The sequence below is a fragment of the Phalacrocorax carbo genome, chromosome 2 (assembly GCF_963921805.1).
Source record: "Phalacrocorax carbo chromosome 2, bPhaCar2.1, whole genome shotgun sequence".
NCBI classification, from domain to species: domain Eukaryota; kingdom Metazoa; phylum Chordata; class Aves; order Suliformes; family Phalacrocoracidae; genus Phalacrocorax; species Phalacrocorax carbo.
Genome location: NC_087514.1, coordinates 73,721,268 through 73,738,284, shown reverse-complemented (window position 1 = coordinate 73,738,284; position 17,017 = coordinate 73,721,268). Strand labels below are relative to the sequence as shown.

At 40.3% G+C, this 17,017-nt stretch overlaps 1 protein-coding gene across 10 annotated transcripts in view; it reads left to right on the top strand.

Moving 5' to 3' along the window:
* The window catches only part of FHOD3 (formin homology 2 domain containing 3), a 409,609-nt gene that overhangs the window by 241,296 nt on the left and 151,296 nt on the right, over nt 1-17,017 (top strand). For all 10 annotated transcript variants that reach the window (XM_064443292.1, XM_064443290.1, XM_064443289.1 and 7 more), the window contains exon 6: nt 6,318-6,412. In XM_064443292.1, the coding sequence (XP_064299362.1) occupies nt 6,318-6,412 (95 nt within the window). The remainder of the gene's footprint in view (nt 1-6,317; nt 6,413-17,017) is intronic.

Sequence of the window (17,017 nt, the reverse complement as noted above, 5' to 3'; positions counted from 1 at the left end):
CTGGCAGCCTGTTACCCTTCATTTTCATGTAGTAATCAGCAATGAAAGAGCATTTCTTTGCTAGCAGTCCCTGGGGTTCCCCCAAACTAAGGTTATTGTTAAAGACAGACAATTAGGTAGAACGGAATAATAATAATAATAACACGGATCTAAAGGTCTGTCATTGTGCCAGGAATGTCAGAGTTATAAATCTCCTCCAGTATTTCCTGTGGGCTTTGTGGATGGTGGAAACTATTGCTGGGCTGTGCCATTTAAGAACATAGTGTTAAGCATGGAGCTTTAACGGACTGATTAAAATAATAAGTGTCAAAATACACACATGCTGTCTCGTTAGAATTAAAATCACAGCAAAGGCACGTTTTTAGCTGCCAAGTAAAGAAAGGATTGACTCAATGATTCTAGTGGGTCCCTTCCAACTCGAGATATTCTATGATTCTATGAATTTTGTTTCTTGGTGAGCTTGACCTTGATTTTTAAATAAGATGTTCTTTTAAAGGCAAGTTACAGCGTGCCACTGCTGTACCCACTTGGTTATAACAACAGCCAGCAATGTACATTGGAGGGCCCAAGCATCCTGCAGAAAGATGTCTTGATTGCAGAGTGGCATGTCCAGCCCTCCTGTTTCCTTTGGCTTTGCCCAGGGGTGGCCTCTGGATGGCAGCTTCCCTTAAGCCTGTAATCTGGGGGAAAATTCTGGTTGTCACTTTGTCACTCATTTTCAGTATTAAAAACAGATGAGTTTTATTCTATCTTTGTATATTTTGCCATTAAAGTAAATGGGGGGCGGGGGGGAGAAAGGGAAGATTAATCTATAAACCCTTCTGCATAAATCTTAACTTTGAATAATACTTTAGGTGCAGAAGTTTCCACATACTTTTGAGCTACTAAAATACTGCTTAAGACTAAAAGATAGACTTTAAATAGTGTCAGCTAGCATAAAAATTTCAGATTTACTTTAACAAGACAATATATTTACTGTCTTTGCAATTTCAGCGTATAACTTTAATTTTGTGATGAGGTTTTTTTTGTCAGAAAGTTCAGTTCTTGGTTAATAGAGTTAATACTAGTTCACTATGTGGTTACTGTGTGATGTCATATGGTATGGAATATCCTTTTGATGAGTTGGGGTCAGCTGTCCCAGCTGTGTCCCCTCCCAGCTTCTTGTGCACCCCCAGCCTGCTCGCTGGTGGGGTGGGGTGAGGAGCAGAAAAGGCCTTGACTCTGTGTAAGCACTGCTCAGCAGTGACTGAAATATCCCTGTGCTATCAATACTGTTTCTAGCACAAATCCAAACCATGGCCTCACATTAGCTACTGTGAAGAAAATTAGCTCTATCACAGCCCAAACCAACACATATGAGAGTTCTGAAAATTAATTTCTTAGCAATTTTCAGCCGTGAAGTGTGTGGTAATGGAAAGAACAAATGAACAGGGGATTAAAAAAAAAAAAGATTAAGTAAAGAGTTGGGATTTAAAGAAACTTTGATAAGAAATAAAATGTTCATGCATTCGTGGCCAGGAATAAGATTGTTTTTATCTTCCTAGATGACATTACAGATATCTTTGACAGGAGTAAAGAAATGGAAGTAGGTGTATAAACAGCAGATTTTGCACTGAACCTAAGAGCAACCATACCAATAGTAACAGAGGGGAGAAAAAAAAGGAAAAAGCCTAAAAATTTCTACCCCTGTGTAATAAGCGTGAGTCATAAGGTTTGTCACAGTGCTGCTTTGTAACATCATTTTCAGAAGTGGTGGAAAGGCCAGGTCATCTCTTTTATCTGGTGCCACCTCTTAGAAGCAAGTAGCTCTGCTGCCGTTTGTTAATTTTCAAGTAGCTGGATGGTACAAAACTTGTATGTAATAATGATTTATCATCAGGGAAACACTCCAATATCCAAGGATGTTATGGAGACAGTAAGCTCTTCCCCAAGCGTGTGTGTGCAAGCTCCTGACATGCAGTGTGTCAGGGCTGAGCTAAGCTAAGATTTTGTGTTCAGAGCAATCTCCCTTCACAGCTGAGTTCTTGCCTCTCTCCAGGGAGGAAACACACAGAAAGAAATTTTGAGGTAGTTTTTTTTTTTCCTTCAGAACAATCATCTAGTGCTTCATAACAGAATAATAGATAACTGTATTATCTCCCTCCTGGGATCCCTCACTAGGCCGATACTAATATTTTGTTCTTGATCAGGACATTTACTTTGATGGAGTATGCCTTTTCAGTGCCCAGGATAGCGTACGTAAGCTAGTAATTCTGTTTCCCAGTGGAATGAGTGAAGGCAGTCACACAGACCTTTGATTTCTCATTAACTAGCAATGAGGAAGATGACTTTCAGCAGCTGGTTCTTCCCCATTACTTTCATCACAGTTGTGTATGTCGTTCACACACATCTGGTGTTGTATACATCATGTCACGTGCACCATGGCTGCTGGTTACGAAGTGTCTGATGAACGTGGGCCAGAAGCTTCCGTGGAAGCTGAAGCCTGGGGTGACAGGGTCTGGCTTGGGCCTGCTTCACCCTATAGGGTTGCTGCTTCTGATGGAAACAAATGCAGTCATAAGATGCATCCCTGCCATAACTCTTCATGAATGGGGTTTTGACTCACAGGAAACCATAAGAAAAAAGGATTTCTGCTCCTTCAGTGCTGCTGTTTTCTCTAAGTTAGTCTTGTGGTAAAATATGAAGCAGATAGGGCAGATGAGAGAAGTAGGTGTGTGGGCAGGAAACAGCTTTGAAACTTTTGACACTCTGGGTGAGAGAAGTAGATTTTTACTTAAAGTGATGTTCATCGTGATGATGTTTTGTGCTAGTGTTTTTCCCCTTTGGTCCTGTTAACTTTATACAGGAAAGATCCCAGGAGAGTATCAGTGCCAATACTGGTAAGTTTTTAGAGGCTTTCTTAAACCTCTTATTTCACAGAAATCTATGAAGTTTCTGGCTCGTCTGTTGTTTTCTAGCCTAAGCCTTTCCTAAGAAATCCAGCAATTTTCCACTTGAAAATAGCTATGGGTAAAGTCACACACTACTTTCACATATGATTAAGGGTTTGACAAGGGTAGTGGGAACAAAGAAATTCCAAATTAAGTCTGCTCCATATTTAAACCTCCCTCTCCCAGCCCCCTGTTGCACAATAACGAGCTTTCCTAATGCAAGTAGGTTGTTGATATACTTCCAAAAAGAATTCCAGTTAGCTGAGAGATGGGATTAAATGGATTAAATAGCCTTCTCGTTTTTCAGTGGAAAAAAAGTTCAGTTGAAGGCACATACAAATGCGAACTTAAATGATTTTGACTAGAGTGGCCTTCTGAATAAGCTCGGATTGCCTTGCAAATTAGCATGCCCTTTCTTGGTGAGGGCCTGCGTGTTGCTGGTGGGTCCATGTGCATGCAAACACGCATGTGCGGGGTGGTGGGCGCATGGAGTTTGGAGTTTGCATTGGGGCTGCAGCCATTTCAGCAGGCTGTAGTTGAGGGCTGGGAGGTGGGCTATCAGGAGGTGGCTAGAAATAGAAAATAGAAAAAAAGAATAGAAAACGGTGCAGAGTGCTCTGTGGCCAGTCTGTCTCCTAGTGCAAAACTGGTGTGCCCCACTCAGCCAGGCCCGAGCCCTGGGATAGCCCAAGAACCTCCAGCCCACCAGTCTGCTCCTACACTAGCATTTCTGTGGTCTATTCAGTTTTCCATTATGTTGTGTGGTTGCTAGGTGTTACCTTTTCTTCTTCACAGTATAAAACCCAACATTCTCCTTTTTGTAACTCTTCTTGTGGGCTTCTTTTCCTAAGACTTTATAAGGCATCAGCTTTGCACAAAGTACGTACAGCTTCTCCCTCACTTACTCTTCCTTATAATGAAAGCTGTTTTCTCCTCAACCGTGCCTATCATGCCTTGCTTTCATTTTTTCTGAACCCTGAAGACAGGAAATAGCAATATGTAGCTCCACGCCAAGGTCTGTCAGCAGCTGATAACTTGATGTGTGGCAGATAATTACAGGAGTAATTACTTTCATGTGGTCAGCATGACTCCATAGCAAACCTGTCTTGTCTTGGCCATTTCATGGCGTTCTTTCTAAGTCTTTGTCCTGTGAAACTTATTGACCCCTTGTTCAAGTGGCAGCAGTAGTGGTTTTTTCATGTGATACTAAATTTTCACCTATATGCAAAAGACCCAATCTGTTGCTGGAAAGATACAAATAGTATCACATATTTGGGATAGCACTGATAACGAAAAAAAAAAAAAAAAGGTGGGGGGTGGTTGGAAGGTTTGGAGGGGCAAGATTAGTGGTAGCAGATGAAAATTGTCAGGAACCCCTAAAATTTTTGTGTGGCTTCTTTCTAAGGTCTGCTAATTTGCCTTAACCTATTGTTGTTACAAAGAGTCACGTCTAAGAGGCTGAAGAGGAATGCATCCCAGATCTCACTTACGCATCCAGTCAAACTGGTCTTAAGTATAAGCAGTGGAGTAATTTTGTATTGTTTGAATGTTTTCCCTTTAAAAGCAGACTTCTTGCTTTATTTCTATATTAATTTGTAAAACATGCACCAAGAGTAAAATTTGTTTCACATTTGTTTCAAATTCAAATTAAATCCTTTCAGCCCCAACCAAAGAATTTGCAAGAAAAAAAAAGGGGGGGGGGGGGGGTTGGTGACCTTATCATGGCTGGCCCTCATCCTGATTAAGGGCCAAATCTTTTTAGCATTGAAAGGAAATAAAAACAAGAATTAAGACCTTTGATTACCACAGGGATAGCAGTGTTCTCCTCTTTCTTCTACCTGCAAGGAAATGCTACAAAACCGCCATTTATTCAGTCAGTATAATTCTTATCTCTTTTCGCTGACTAGCTTACATCTTTTATTTTACTTTAACATTTGGGCCTGTATCCCTCCCACCTAATGTTATTCACCTGAAACACGTGTGTTCAGAGGGTGGTGAACGATTGCACCCTGGAGAGGAGGAGCAGAGGCAGATAGGCATACCCTAGCTGCAATGCAGCCTGCCTAAAATATGAATTATCTCCTTGCTGTAGCCTTCTTGTTCACTTTTTCTCCATCTTCACTGACCTTGTGGGTGACTTTGCTTCTAGCTTGGTGTAGCAGGTTAGATAAGGAGTATAAGTACCTCAAATTAATACCTCGGGGTTTTTTAACTGTAAATCGACCAACTAGAGCAAAGGAAAAAGGAGGAGACAATGTAAAAATGAAAGGTAGCTACTTAGCTACAGTGCTTGCCTAATATTCATGTCTTTGAAAATCTGCCCTCAAAGAAGATTATGCTGCACTGTGCACAACCTGTGCAAAAGTTAGCAAACATTCGGAATATATTTGGAAGATTGAGAACATCATAATTTTCCTTGCCCTGTGGGGTTTTTCCTTTTTTTCCCCCCTTAAAGCAGTGTACTAGGGGCTCATCAGGTTGTGCATTAGATAATTGAGTTTTTATGCCAACAGGCTGTGCTGAAAGGTGTTACATCAGTGATTTCTTTTTCATCCCACTGTGCTTTGATCTCCTGCTATAAAGCAGAAGATCTAACAGTGGAAACTTTTGAAGATGATAGATTAATTTTGCTAATCCACTTTTCATAATCCTTATGAAAAATGTCTGTCCTTATCAGTCAGAAAAGATTTAATAGCTGTTGTCTCTAGAAAGTCTCACATTATCAGGATTGCAAACAGTGGAATTACTGTTATGAAATATTCTACTAGCATGTTTTGAAATGTTGTTGTAAATGCTTTAGAATAAATAATAAAGACGCTTCTTTGTTAACCATGCTTTGTTTCTTGTATTTTCTCACTAAAATGCAAAACTCATTTTCAAGAGAGCACTGTGCCATGGTGAATATTTGCTGTCCTTATTGGTGTTAATTGCCCTGCTTTAATTTCGTGCTATCGGAATTCACTGAAACAGTCAGCTTAATCCAAATACACTAAATCCAAACATTATAGGGTGCTGAAACGATTGGTAAAAGTCTTGTCTCACAAGACGTGAAGCATTGTAGCTGATGGAACTGTTGTGACAGTAAGCAGTGTGTAGAATACTGTTTGCAGATTTTGGGGAAATAAAATGTGGCATCTTCTAGGAAGGAGCAAGTGCTTGTGCTTGTCCCTGGGTGAAATTCACATTTATATCATCCAGATGAAATCAGTAAAGTTACTGGAGTTGCCCAAGATTTTGTCCAGCACAATCTTGTCCAATATATCTTCCATTAGCTGAGGTCCCCACATCTCTGTAAAACCCTGCTATAAGAAGGTTGCCAGCAATGATTAGGATTATAAAAAGTATTCACCAGGTCTGATTATATTTTATCTCTTTTCTTTACAATAGCTTTGGGCCAGATTATGCTCTATGTCGATGGCATGAATGGAGTAATAAATCATAATGAAACCATCCAATGGCTGTACACACTTATTGGGTCAAAGGTAAGACACTCTCCAAAAGTCTTGTTTTATATGTTTTGGTGTTCTTTAAATGCATTTTATTTGTATTACGTGTGCATTTAGGGTATAAACAGACTGCATGTTAGGTTCTAAATGAGTCCATAACACTCTGCATCATGAAAACCAGGGGAAAATGAGCTGTTATTTCTTTTCTAGTGTTTTTATACTCCTTAGTGCTGTTGTCACATACTCTGCTCTTAAAAGCAAAGATGACCAAAAGTTAAAGCATGTTGTTAAAGGCATTGTCCAAATGCCTCTTAAACACTGACAGGGGTGGAGCACTGACCACCTCCTTAGGAAGCCTGTTCCAGTGCTTGACCACCCCCTCTGTAAAGAAATGGTTCCTAATGTCAAGTCTTCTTGCACCTGAAGAACCCTAGAAGACAAAGTCGGGTACTGGCCTACAGGGTATTCTTTGTTGGTCCCTACACACAAGGAGGCAAAAGCTGAAGGCCAGGATACATGCTACTTGGGTTGGTCTTCTCCTGAGGTGTAGTGATTTAGACAGTGCACAACTCACTTTTAAGGCCATCTTTGCTGGACACAGATTCTGCTAGCACGTGATCCTGAAGGGCCGTAGGGTAGGTAAGGCCACAAACACACTATTCTCCAGTCTGTCGACTCTCCAACTTTAGGAAGTTTATTAAAGCCTGCAGAGACTGCTTCTGCTCCTGCCATGTAGACCTGCTTGGGATAGATCTGTGTGACACAATTGCCAGAACAGGGCGTGTTAGCTGTTGTTAACAACTTTAAAGCTGCGATAATTGGTGGAGTTGAATCCATAGTTAGTATCACTAAGAAATTTCCAAGAACTTTTCTTTAAGTGGTTGAGTCACAGGGAGTTGCTGCTGGATACTGTAGTGACACAGAGATGATGCTGCTCTCCTTTTTCCCCAATAGCTTTCATAACACAAGGAGAAAAAGAGCTCAGTGTCTCAGGAGCCTTTTTTAACCACTACAGAATTTTTTCTACTATGTGCAAACCTCACTGCTGCAGCAGATTATCAAGTCAAACAACAGATGCTGCAGTATTGAAAGAACTAATTTATCTTGGGTTGACATACCCAAGTAGATATATTGATAGATACATCAAAGTATCATATGATGGTTATCAAATCTCAGGCTTGGGAGAAGGTGAGGAGAAACTTTTCCCCCATGTAAAATGTTCCACTGTTGGCTGGGCATTAGGCTGGGCAGTTTGCCTTCTTGAAACAGGGAAATTTAGCCACAGTTGGGAAAGCAGTGCAAGACGAGAGGGAAATGGTTTGCTTGGTATAGATCCTTGTTTTCTATGGAGCAGATAAAAGAGACAAGCAAAAAAGGAGAAAAAATATTGCCTTGTCCCTGATTATTTTAATTCTCTAATGCACCTAATGGGAGTGGGATCGGGGAGAAACATGACTGTATAGCTACCTTGCAGATTAAATTCTGTCTAGATTTTCTTGACCAGAGTACTTCAGCTCTCGGGTCCTTAAGCTGCTTTCTCCCTCCCCCATTGCCAGCCTGAATGATTATCTTCGTGTCCTGGCTCAGTGCCTGCAGCTGAGGAATGCAGGCAATGTGCTTTGAATACTTTGGTTTCAGGTAGCATCAAAGTTGCTTTTTCATTATTCTTTGACTGTCTTGGAAGACATCTAAGTCCCTGTCTGTGTGCCAGAAGTTAACCGAAGGTATGGCAGGCTTACTGTCAGAGTGTTGTGGGACAGATGCTTTATGCACTTAAAGGTGGTTTTGATTTTCTGTGAAAAATTAACCCCTGGAATTTGCAACACACCTATGGTCTAATTTGCAGCCCTGCTATGCTGATGCCTTCTCTGCAGCAAAGGCAGCGAAAAAGACATTAATGCTCCTGAATGAAAAAAGGAATAGCGAAATTACCAATTAAGTCTTGGGACAAATCCCGCTAATAGGATGCAGGAGGAATACAGCCATTCAGTGGCCACAGCTGCAACACACAGTTTCTTGCATTCTCAAAAGCTCTGACCAGGTGTAATATACTCAGCAGTGGAGGTGGTTGAATTTTTTCCACTGATTTTTTCTGGTCAAATTCTATAAGGGTTTTGACCCTTTACTGTTACTTGCTCTGCTCTCTTTGTGTAGGGCTGCTGGCCCTGCGGCCCTTGCTTACTTCGAGCAGTGTATTATTGCATGTGCTTGTCCGCTACGGGACACACATTCAGCAGAGGACCTTAGGGTCTGCCACACTCAGCACTGCAACAGCTATAATTTTGGCAGTGAGCTCCAAGTTCATTTTAGACACCCAGCGATATTTCTGTATGGGTATAGGGGAGGGCGGTGGGAAATAAAATTGGAAATTAGTGAGAAGGGCTATAAGCAATTTACTGAAAGCCTGTCTAGATTGTTGTCATTATATTCCTTATTATTGCTAGTTCTGCTGCAGTTTTACCCCTCTAAGCATCAGTAGATGCTTACATAGATGGATTATGAGAAGTTGCTGATAATTTCGGTGCTGTGGTCTAAATTTGCTCTGAATAGAGTTACTGGGGAGGTGATTAAAATTCCAGCAGCGTGACTGCACTAGTGTTGCTGTCCTTATGCTAGATAAGAGGCACCAGTGGTGTCAGGGTGAGGAACTGACAAGCTGGAAGGAAGTTAATATTAGATGACTCATTTGTTAGTGGGGAGAAAGAGCCTGCTGTTTCAAATTGGTATTATATAGGTGTTAGACTGGAAATTTGAAGTTTGCATTTCCCTTCTTCTACCATGTTATTTAAAGAGAAGAGCATCATCAGCAAATCTCAGGCTCTTTGCAAGACACATCCAACCATGTGTAACCACGCCAACGTGTGCCAGTGGCCTGTCACAGGCTGGCTATAGATCGCTTTCCAGTCATCAATGGCTAACAGATCCATGGCATAAAACCGTTATAGAATAATCCGAATTTAAATGTACATTACTATTATTTCATCGTTAGTTATATAGACAGCAATTCTTCAGTCTTTCCCTGTTTAACAAAGCGTTCAAGTATGTACTTAATTATAGGTGTATGGTTACATGCTGTTGGCTTCCAGGGAACTTTAATACATAACTGAGGTCAGCAGTGCACTGCTGTGGGAGTGTAAAAGAGGGCTGTAGCAGGGCCAAGGCTCTGACCATCTTGTATAAGCTAGAAGTTACGTAAATAGGAAATACCTATGTCAACCAAGTTTTCTTTTAGCATTCGTCAGTAGCATGGAACATTCATGCAAGATGGTTTGCTTTTTAAAAGGCAAAACTAGGAGTCAGTGAATGTTAGGTAACAGTGCTTTCAGAATTGCTCCTTAATTTTTACTTTTGTTTCTTTTAAAGTGGGTAAACTAACCTATCAAGGATGTTGCCTTAACTGACCACATGCCATAACACAAACCTTGATTCAACATCACAGCCCCTGGGAAATTTCACCACTTTCTCTGTGTCTCTGCCAGCTATATGTTGCTGCTACTGAAGTTGGAATTAAGTTTTTTACATCATATTGCAAGTTATATTTGGCCTGCTTGTAAAGGGACCTGACAGCTGTCACCCCAGAGCCCTGTGGAGCTCTATGGTGGATCATCTGCAGGTAGAGTCTCGGTTTGATGGTGATGGCAAGGACTGCTGGAAGATTTCTCTTAGCAAAATGAGGGACACCAACTTAAACACATATATGCACTAAGCCATATTAAATCTTTGTAATGTATTTTTCATCTGTTAGCATGTATGAGGTAATATATATTATCTTTCGTATGTGTTGGTATTCCCTCTGACCTGATAATATCAAGTTCACAACACTGTATCAGTGCGTTAGCCTCTCCAGGACTGCATACTGGCGGTTTACAAAAAGTACATTTCTGAACCAAACATTTCGGAAAAAACCCAGGTGTTTATATCGTGTACTAAAGAACCAAACATTCCTTTGCATCACAAACCCGCAGGCTTTTGCCACTCCACCTCAGTCTTCAAAGGCACATCTAAGGCATTAAGTAGTCCAAAACCTGAGTCTGGTTTCACCTTTTCTTTCCTCACATTTCTGACTGCTACTGATAATGATTATTTTTTCCCATTTGATGATCCAGGCTGTTCTAATTTCCACCAGAGGAGCTAAAGCCCCTTTTTGGCATTGTTTCGGTGGAAAGTAATCCATTTTCAAAGTGGCGCTGGGTAACCTCAGAAGACTGGGTGGAATGCTGGGCCCAGGCTGATAGAACGAGGTTGATTAAAGATTCCTATCTCACATCTTGTTTTAATTTTTTTTTTCTACTTTGCTTCTGTCTGGGTCCTAGATTGCAAGTTTAAATATGAATTTTAACTAGCAAGTTGTTCTCTGTGCCTTGTGTGAATCTTTCAATTCCCTTGGAATTGAAGTAATGACTTCAATTCATTGACTTCAATGACTGAGTGTTTTAAATGTACTTCAATCCAAAATAAGAAAAAAATCCACAGCGTTCAAACAGAACATAGTTAGAGTGGGTGATTTTGTTGGTTTCAAAAACCAAGTCCAGTAGGGCTGCTTTCCCTGCACGGTGCCAATGACATGTTAAAACATGCATGTGGTTGGTAAGTCATTTCATGAGAATTCTGAGAGAAATATTATTCTTAGTCACAAAAAGCACTAAAATTATTTTTACAAGTGAATCATTTAAGGTATGTAAAGGTAAATACTCAGTTTAAGAACTTGATTAAATCAGTCTCCGTTTCACAAGTCATTTATGCATGTGCTCAACTGGAGTCATAAGCAGAGCAAAAAATACCAGATAACTTGAGTTTGTGCTTTTTCTTTTCCTCAGGAAATTTCTCACCAAAACTTATGCAAATTGGTATTAAATTGGGTCTACAAATATATACCGTTAACTGGTTTATAGTTATGGAGAAAACGTAATGGGCTTAACAGGTATGAACAGGACTAAAATAGTAGCATTAGTAGTATTGAAGTCCAAAACATGTTAAATTAAATCACCACCAAAACTGGATAGGGTACTGTCTTGTTGGAGGGTTTTGGATGTACGATGTGTTAATTTTTCTGGTGATATATTTTGAAAATTTTGTGTATGGATGACCTATTCTGAGTTAACATTGCCTGGACAATGAGAATGAATATATATAGGAATACGTTTGGTCTTTGTGACCAGGAGGTTGCGCTGTAGCATTATTCTGCACTTTATTCTTAATGTATTTGGAAGATGATCTAGAAAAACTGGCCAGCTAAAAGAATTAAGCATCCAGGAAAAATTACACAGCTTGGGGACCTACTGTGATTAATTTCATATTTTGCCTTCTTTCCAGTCTGCTGCCTCAATGGTTGACAAACTCCTTTGTAGCCTCTGACAAGTGAGACTCCACATACAGCTAATGCTCAAGCTGCTTAGATTGCACCACCTCTCTTACCTCCAGCCACAACTCTGATAAACCTGTGATTTTGTTCTGGTTTTGGGTCTAGCCTAGGTATAAATGTGAGTTAGGTGTCAGTCTTTCAGGTTCTCAGGCTCCTTTGTTTCCTGGAAGGGTTCAGAGCAAAACTGAGGTCTCCTCTTGAGCCCTAAAATGGGTGAAGCATCACCCATGGGCTGCCCTGTGCTTGAGACCTTGAGCTGTGGTGAACAGGTACAACTGCTTTGACTTCTGTGAAACTGTGAACATTCATGTCAGCTTAGCAGCTGGGTCTTAAATTTAAATCCTCTATGCATTTGGCCATTGGATTGTTGTTATGGAAACGGTTATGCGAGGGAGAAACAAAATCCTGGATTTATAGGAACTTTCGTACTTCCTGCCTCTAAATGGCTTGAGCAAACACTCTCCGAAGTTGGTGGAGAGCTTCCCTGTCTTTCACTCAGAATCTGTAACAGCACTGTTGCATGAACAGAGTTTATTTTGAATTGTACTTAATTATTGGTTTGAAGATAAGGATCAGGATGTTGCAATAAACTTGGAATAGGATATGCCAGCCAGTGCAGACTATGTTAGGGGCTTGTTTTGGTCTGTCCAACTCAGCGGACAGACTGCTGTGAGTGCTGCTGCTCTTTACCAATGGTATTTGTAGGTGGGTTTCAAAGTTGTTCCATCAAATGTGACAGTTTGCAGTAGTCCAGTCCTGCAACAATAACTATTCCTGTAGCTCTGTCTGCTGCATTTACTTATGAGTATTTTGGAGGGTTTAATGCCTATTTTTCTGGGTTCAAAATGAACTCCTGAAGATTAAGGCAATACTAGAAAACACACAGTTCCCCCATATCATAGTAGAGATCTGATTTCAACACATTTGAAGTGGAGAATGAGAAAATGTAATGATTAACTACTAACAATACAGCAAATGTTTAGGCCCAACTTTTCATTCAGTCTCATCTGTTCAAACCTATATAAGAAAATGTCCTGCTAGCAATGAGTGAAATATGACTATATGTTTCCAGAAAATACCATGCATCTATGCAGATATACAGGTTTCTTGTTGTAAAGGAAATACATGAAGAAAGGAAAAAAACAAGTGTTATACTAGAATTAAGTAGTGGGGAAATGGTAAAATAACCTAAAAATCACTGCTAGCTTTTAGAATTACCTTAGTCTCTCTTACTAATGTAGTTCAGTGTTACAGATCCATTACCATTCACATTTGTGAGCAAATTATTGTGCCTCAGGCCCTAGCTATTAGTATTTTCTATTAGCTACCAGTGTTTTCTAACAAGCATTATGTCCAGCATTCCTGTGAAAGGAAAAGGTGCAGCTGGAAAGTTTGTATGTATTGAGGGGTGAGACTAAAGAAAATGGAGCCTACTCTTTCCAGCATGCTTGAAGCTGCCGGTGTGAAAGGTCTTCAACTCTACGATCAATTGCCTGAACAAGAAAAATAGAAAAGTTTCAACCATAGGTTGTCAGATGGAAAAGAGTGAAGAAATATGAAAGAGGTGCTACAAGGATAAAAAGCAGCTGTTTATAATCCAAGCTTACAGTACACACCTGAGATTTCTATGCATATCTAAACACAGAAATCAACTTGGCCAATATAAAACACATTGCAGTCAGTATGCCAAACCTTTTGGGATAGGTAAGTTATCATTTTGCAGGGTAGAAGTATCATTAGTCCTAAGTCAGGAGTTTAGTAAGCTGCATTTTGAGGAGTGTTCTAAAATTAAAATAAGCAGTTATGTCTGAACCTTTTCTGGAAGCACTATTCCATGAACTCGGATGCATAATGCTTCAGTTTGCAGGGTTGCCTGTTTTCTGGGCTGTGTTGCTCTTAGGTGACACAGGGATGTATCTTTTTTGGCAGTGGCTATGGTGCTTGGCAGAGGGAATGTGGGCTATTAGAAAGTTTTGATGAAGAACAGGGAAAGCTTTTCTGGTGTATAGTCAGTTATTGAAATGCCCCCAAACTCAAATTTGTTAGCTCAGACCTTTAGTGAAGGTCAAGTGATGTGGTTTTTTGATCTGTTTAATAGTTAAAGTAAGTGTATGCAAAAAGTTCAGCTAACGCTTCACAATGAAGTATTTTCTCTAAATTTCCCCGTTGTTTTTTTTAAATCATAATAATTTCCTTTGATCTGGTCATGTCAATGTCTAATTATGTGATGTTATCCATTTTTAGCACTGTCGCAGACCTAAGATATGGACTGCGCCAGGAGGTGCTACTTCGTGTAGGCATCCTGGTAGGAAGCCATTTGGCAACCCTTCCTCTCTCTTCTAAGCCCAGTTCTCCAGGACTAATACTTTGTGTCGCAAAACTCAACAGCTTCTGATATTGGAAGAAGATTTTGGAAGTCATTTCAGTCTGAAATGACCTCATGCATTATCAAATATGGCTGTACATTAAACTAGCTATTTTGCCAATCTGTCCGATCTCGGAGTCTGGTGTACACACTTATACTCATCAGTATAAGGGTAGCAAAAATCAAAGTCTTAGGCTCATCTCAGTACCAAACATCCTTTGTACTCTGTCCTTGTATCTCCATGAGCTCACATGCCTCATTTCAGCCAGCCACTGGGCAAGTGCTTTTTGTTCCCTGCAGGTGTGATGAGGCCTTGAATCATGGGGAGGGGGGGGGCCTGCGTCTATGTCACGTGTGGTACCTAAGATCAGTATGAAAAATACGAAAACAGACCAGAGTGAGTGGCTATGTTTCCAGAAAGGCTGAGCATCAGCACCTCACCTGTACTTATTGACAAATTGTTGCGTTGTTCCTCTTCCCTCTGCGTAGTGAGACCAGTATAAGAAACAAAGCTGGCATCAAGATCTCCTGAGGCTTAATTAAGTGTCCTGAGTTTTTATAGGATATGGGTAGGATGCTTTTGTTAATGGCCTCATTTTTCTCACTGTTTACTATAAACTTTTGGAGGCACAAACTTCATTACCAATCTTGTTCTTCCTCTCACCTCTATTTAGATGATTACTGAATTGTTATTAAAGATTTTTGAGAAGAACTGCACTGTTGGAGTGGATGCTTTTTACAGGATTTTGCAGAATTGTGAGGATGGTTTGTGAGGAAACAACAGCAGAAATTCCACACAAAGTCTGTTCAAATTTTTGGCTGTGCAGGGATCTCATACATGGATTCATGAATTGAATCCACTGTGTACTCTGTCTCTGCTGTGAGGCATATAGAGTCCATGTTTTTCTGCAGAGCTGTGCTGCAAAATCTTCTGTCTCCATTTTTTAACGGAATGTCCTATCTTTGGAAACTCCTTGAGACAGAAACTGAATTAGTCAATAGAGCATTCATTGCCTTTATTTTTCTTCTTAAATTTGTCTTAGTTTTCTATTTAATTTGTCTCTGTCCTTGTTGCGATATATAATGCAGTAGTGGAATCCTGCCTGCAGGAAAGAAGGTGGTATCCAACACTTTTTGCAGCATCATGTAAACTAGATCCAAGGCAGTTCAGCCAACACAGCAGTTAATATACCAGTGTTTTGCTCATAGCTTAGCCTGGAAGAATGGCCCAGCCGGGAAGGGAGTCCATACACTGGGAGACCCAGGCTGAAACCAGCTTCCAGGTACATTCTTGAACCATTTTCCAAATCCCTTTGTGTCCCGGTCTCTCATCTGGAAAATTGGTGTTTGGATTTTAGAGCCCTGGCGGAAGAACACGAAGGAGTGGAGGGACAGATTATATGTGTTGAAGACAGATACATAGATGAAAGTTGAACCTAATACTAATTGTTAACATACCTGTCCTTCTGGCATCTCTGAAGAATGCTTGTCATTCTTTTATTTAGATATAGTTGTTCTTTAAAGCAGCTGCTACTAGCAGAAAGTACTTGGATAACAGTAAAAAATACACTGTATCAAAAATGGAAACCACCAAAACATATGTGATGGCTTTATATTCAGCATGTAGTGCACCCCAAGGAACCTCTGAGTTGCAAGCAGCTCAGGGCCCTGAAGTTACCTCACCAGGTTATTGCCCTAGAACTCATTGTGGTTACCTCATAAATTTTTTGTTGATCTCCTCAGCTAGACCTTAGGAAGGAAGGTGTCTGGTAAAGTGTGTGGACTACGATTATTTTTCGTAAGATCAAAAGAAAGGTTCTCTCTCTCTTTTTTTTTTTTTTTTAATTTCCCAGTCCTCTAGTAGTAGTTTATACCATAAAAAGTCTTTTCAGAATAATTTCCAGCATACCAGCAGGTTTTCTAGCTGGCTCCCGTGATACACTGAAATGAGTCTCATCTGGACATGCTGTGTACTCTCTGTATTCTGATCATCTTTAATCACAGAATCGAACAAGGAGTTCAGATGCTTCCTGGTTTGCCCCCTTTATCTCTCTACTATTTTCCTTTTTGAAGACCACATTAATGAAAACGAGAATGTGGTGTTCAATATAAAAAATACTGTTAATACCTCTGCCAGCATGGAATTTTTATAGATTGGTCCCTTTTTATTTTTTAATTTCCTCTTCTTATTAAAAGACACGGTACTGTAGCAAATGTATGCTTTGTCTTTTTTGTTTCCAGCAGCGTGTAGCTGCTTCTTTCTTTAGTTTAGTAATAAAATGAAAGCATCCTCTTCAGAAGCCATTTTTTTCTACAATGCACTTTAAATTTCACTGTGTGGTTGTCTAAGCACCTTATGGTTATGATTTTGGAGGGAAATGCAACTCTCTGTTAACTCACAGTTTGAATACTTCCCCAGTTGAGCTTTGTACGTGGCAGCCTTTCTTGCAGAATGTAAACAGAAAGAGTAAGATGGGACAAGAGACCCCTGCAGGTATTAATGTATTGGATTGCCTCGCAATGATTAATCCCATGTGGGTTGAGTTTCTGTTCACCCTGTTTTCCTTTAATTAGAGAGAATAGAATTCCACTTCTTCATATTTTTTCTCCTCTGTGTTACTACCCCTCTCCATGGTTTGCAGTCCTGTATGCTCAGGTTACTTCTTCTTTTTGTCTTCCTCATCGTGGTCTAGCTTTCCCATGTACACACTCTCCTCATATTTGATGTCTGTTGGGCCACTCTTCCATGCACAAGGTAAGTGTAGAGCCCCACTGTAGTAAGGACTCTTGGTGGCTGTATGGGGAAAGACGTGATAGACCACCTGAAGATAAGTTTGCTCCTAGATCTTCACTGCCTGGAGATTTGCTCAGACAGGCGTCTCTATTAGTTGTGGATCTGGTAGTGAGATTTGTG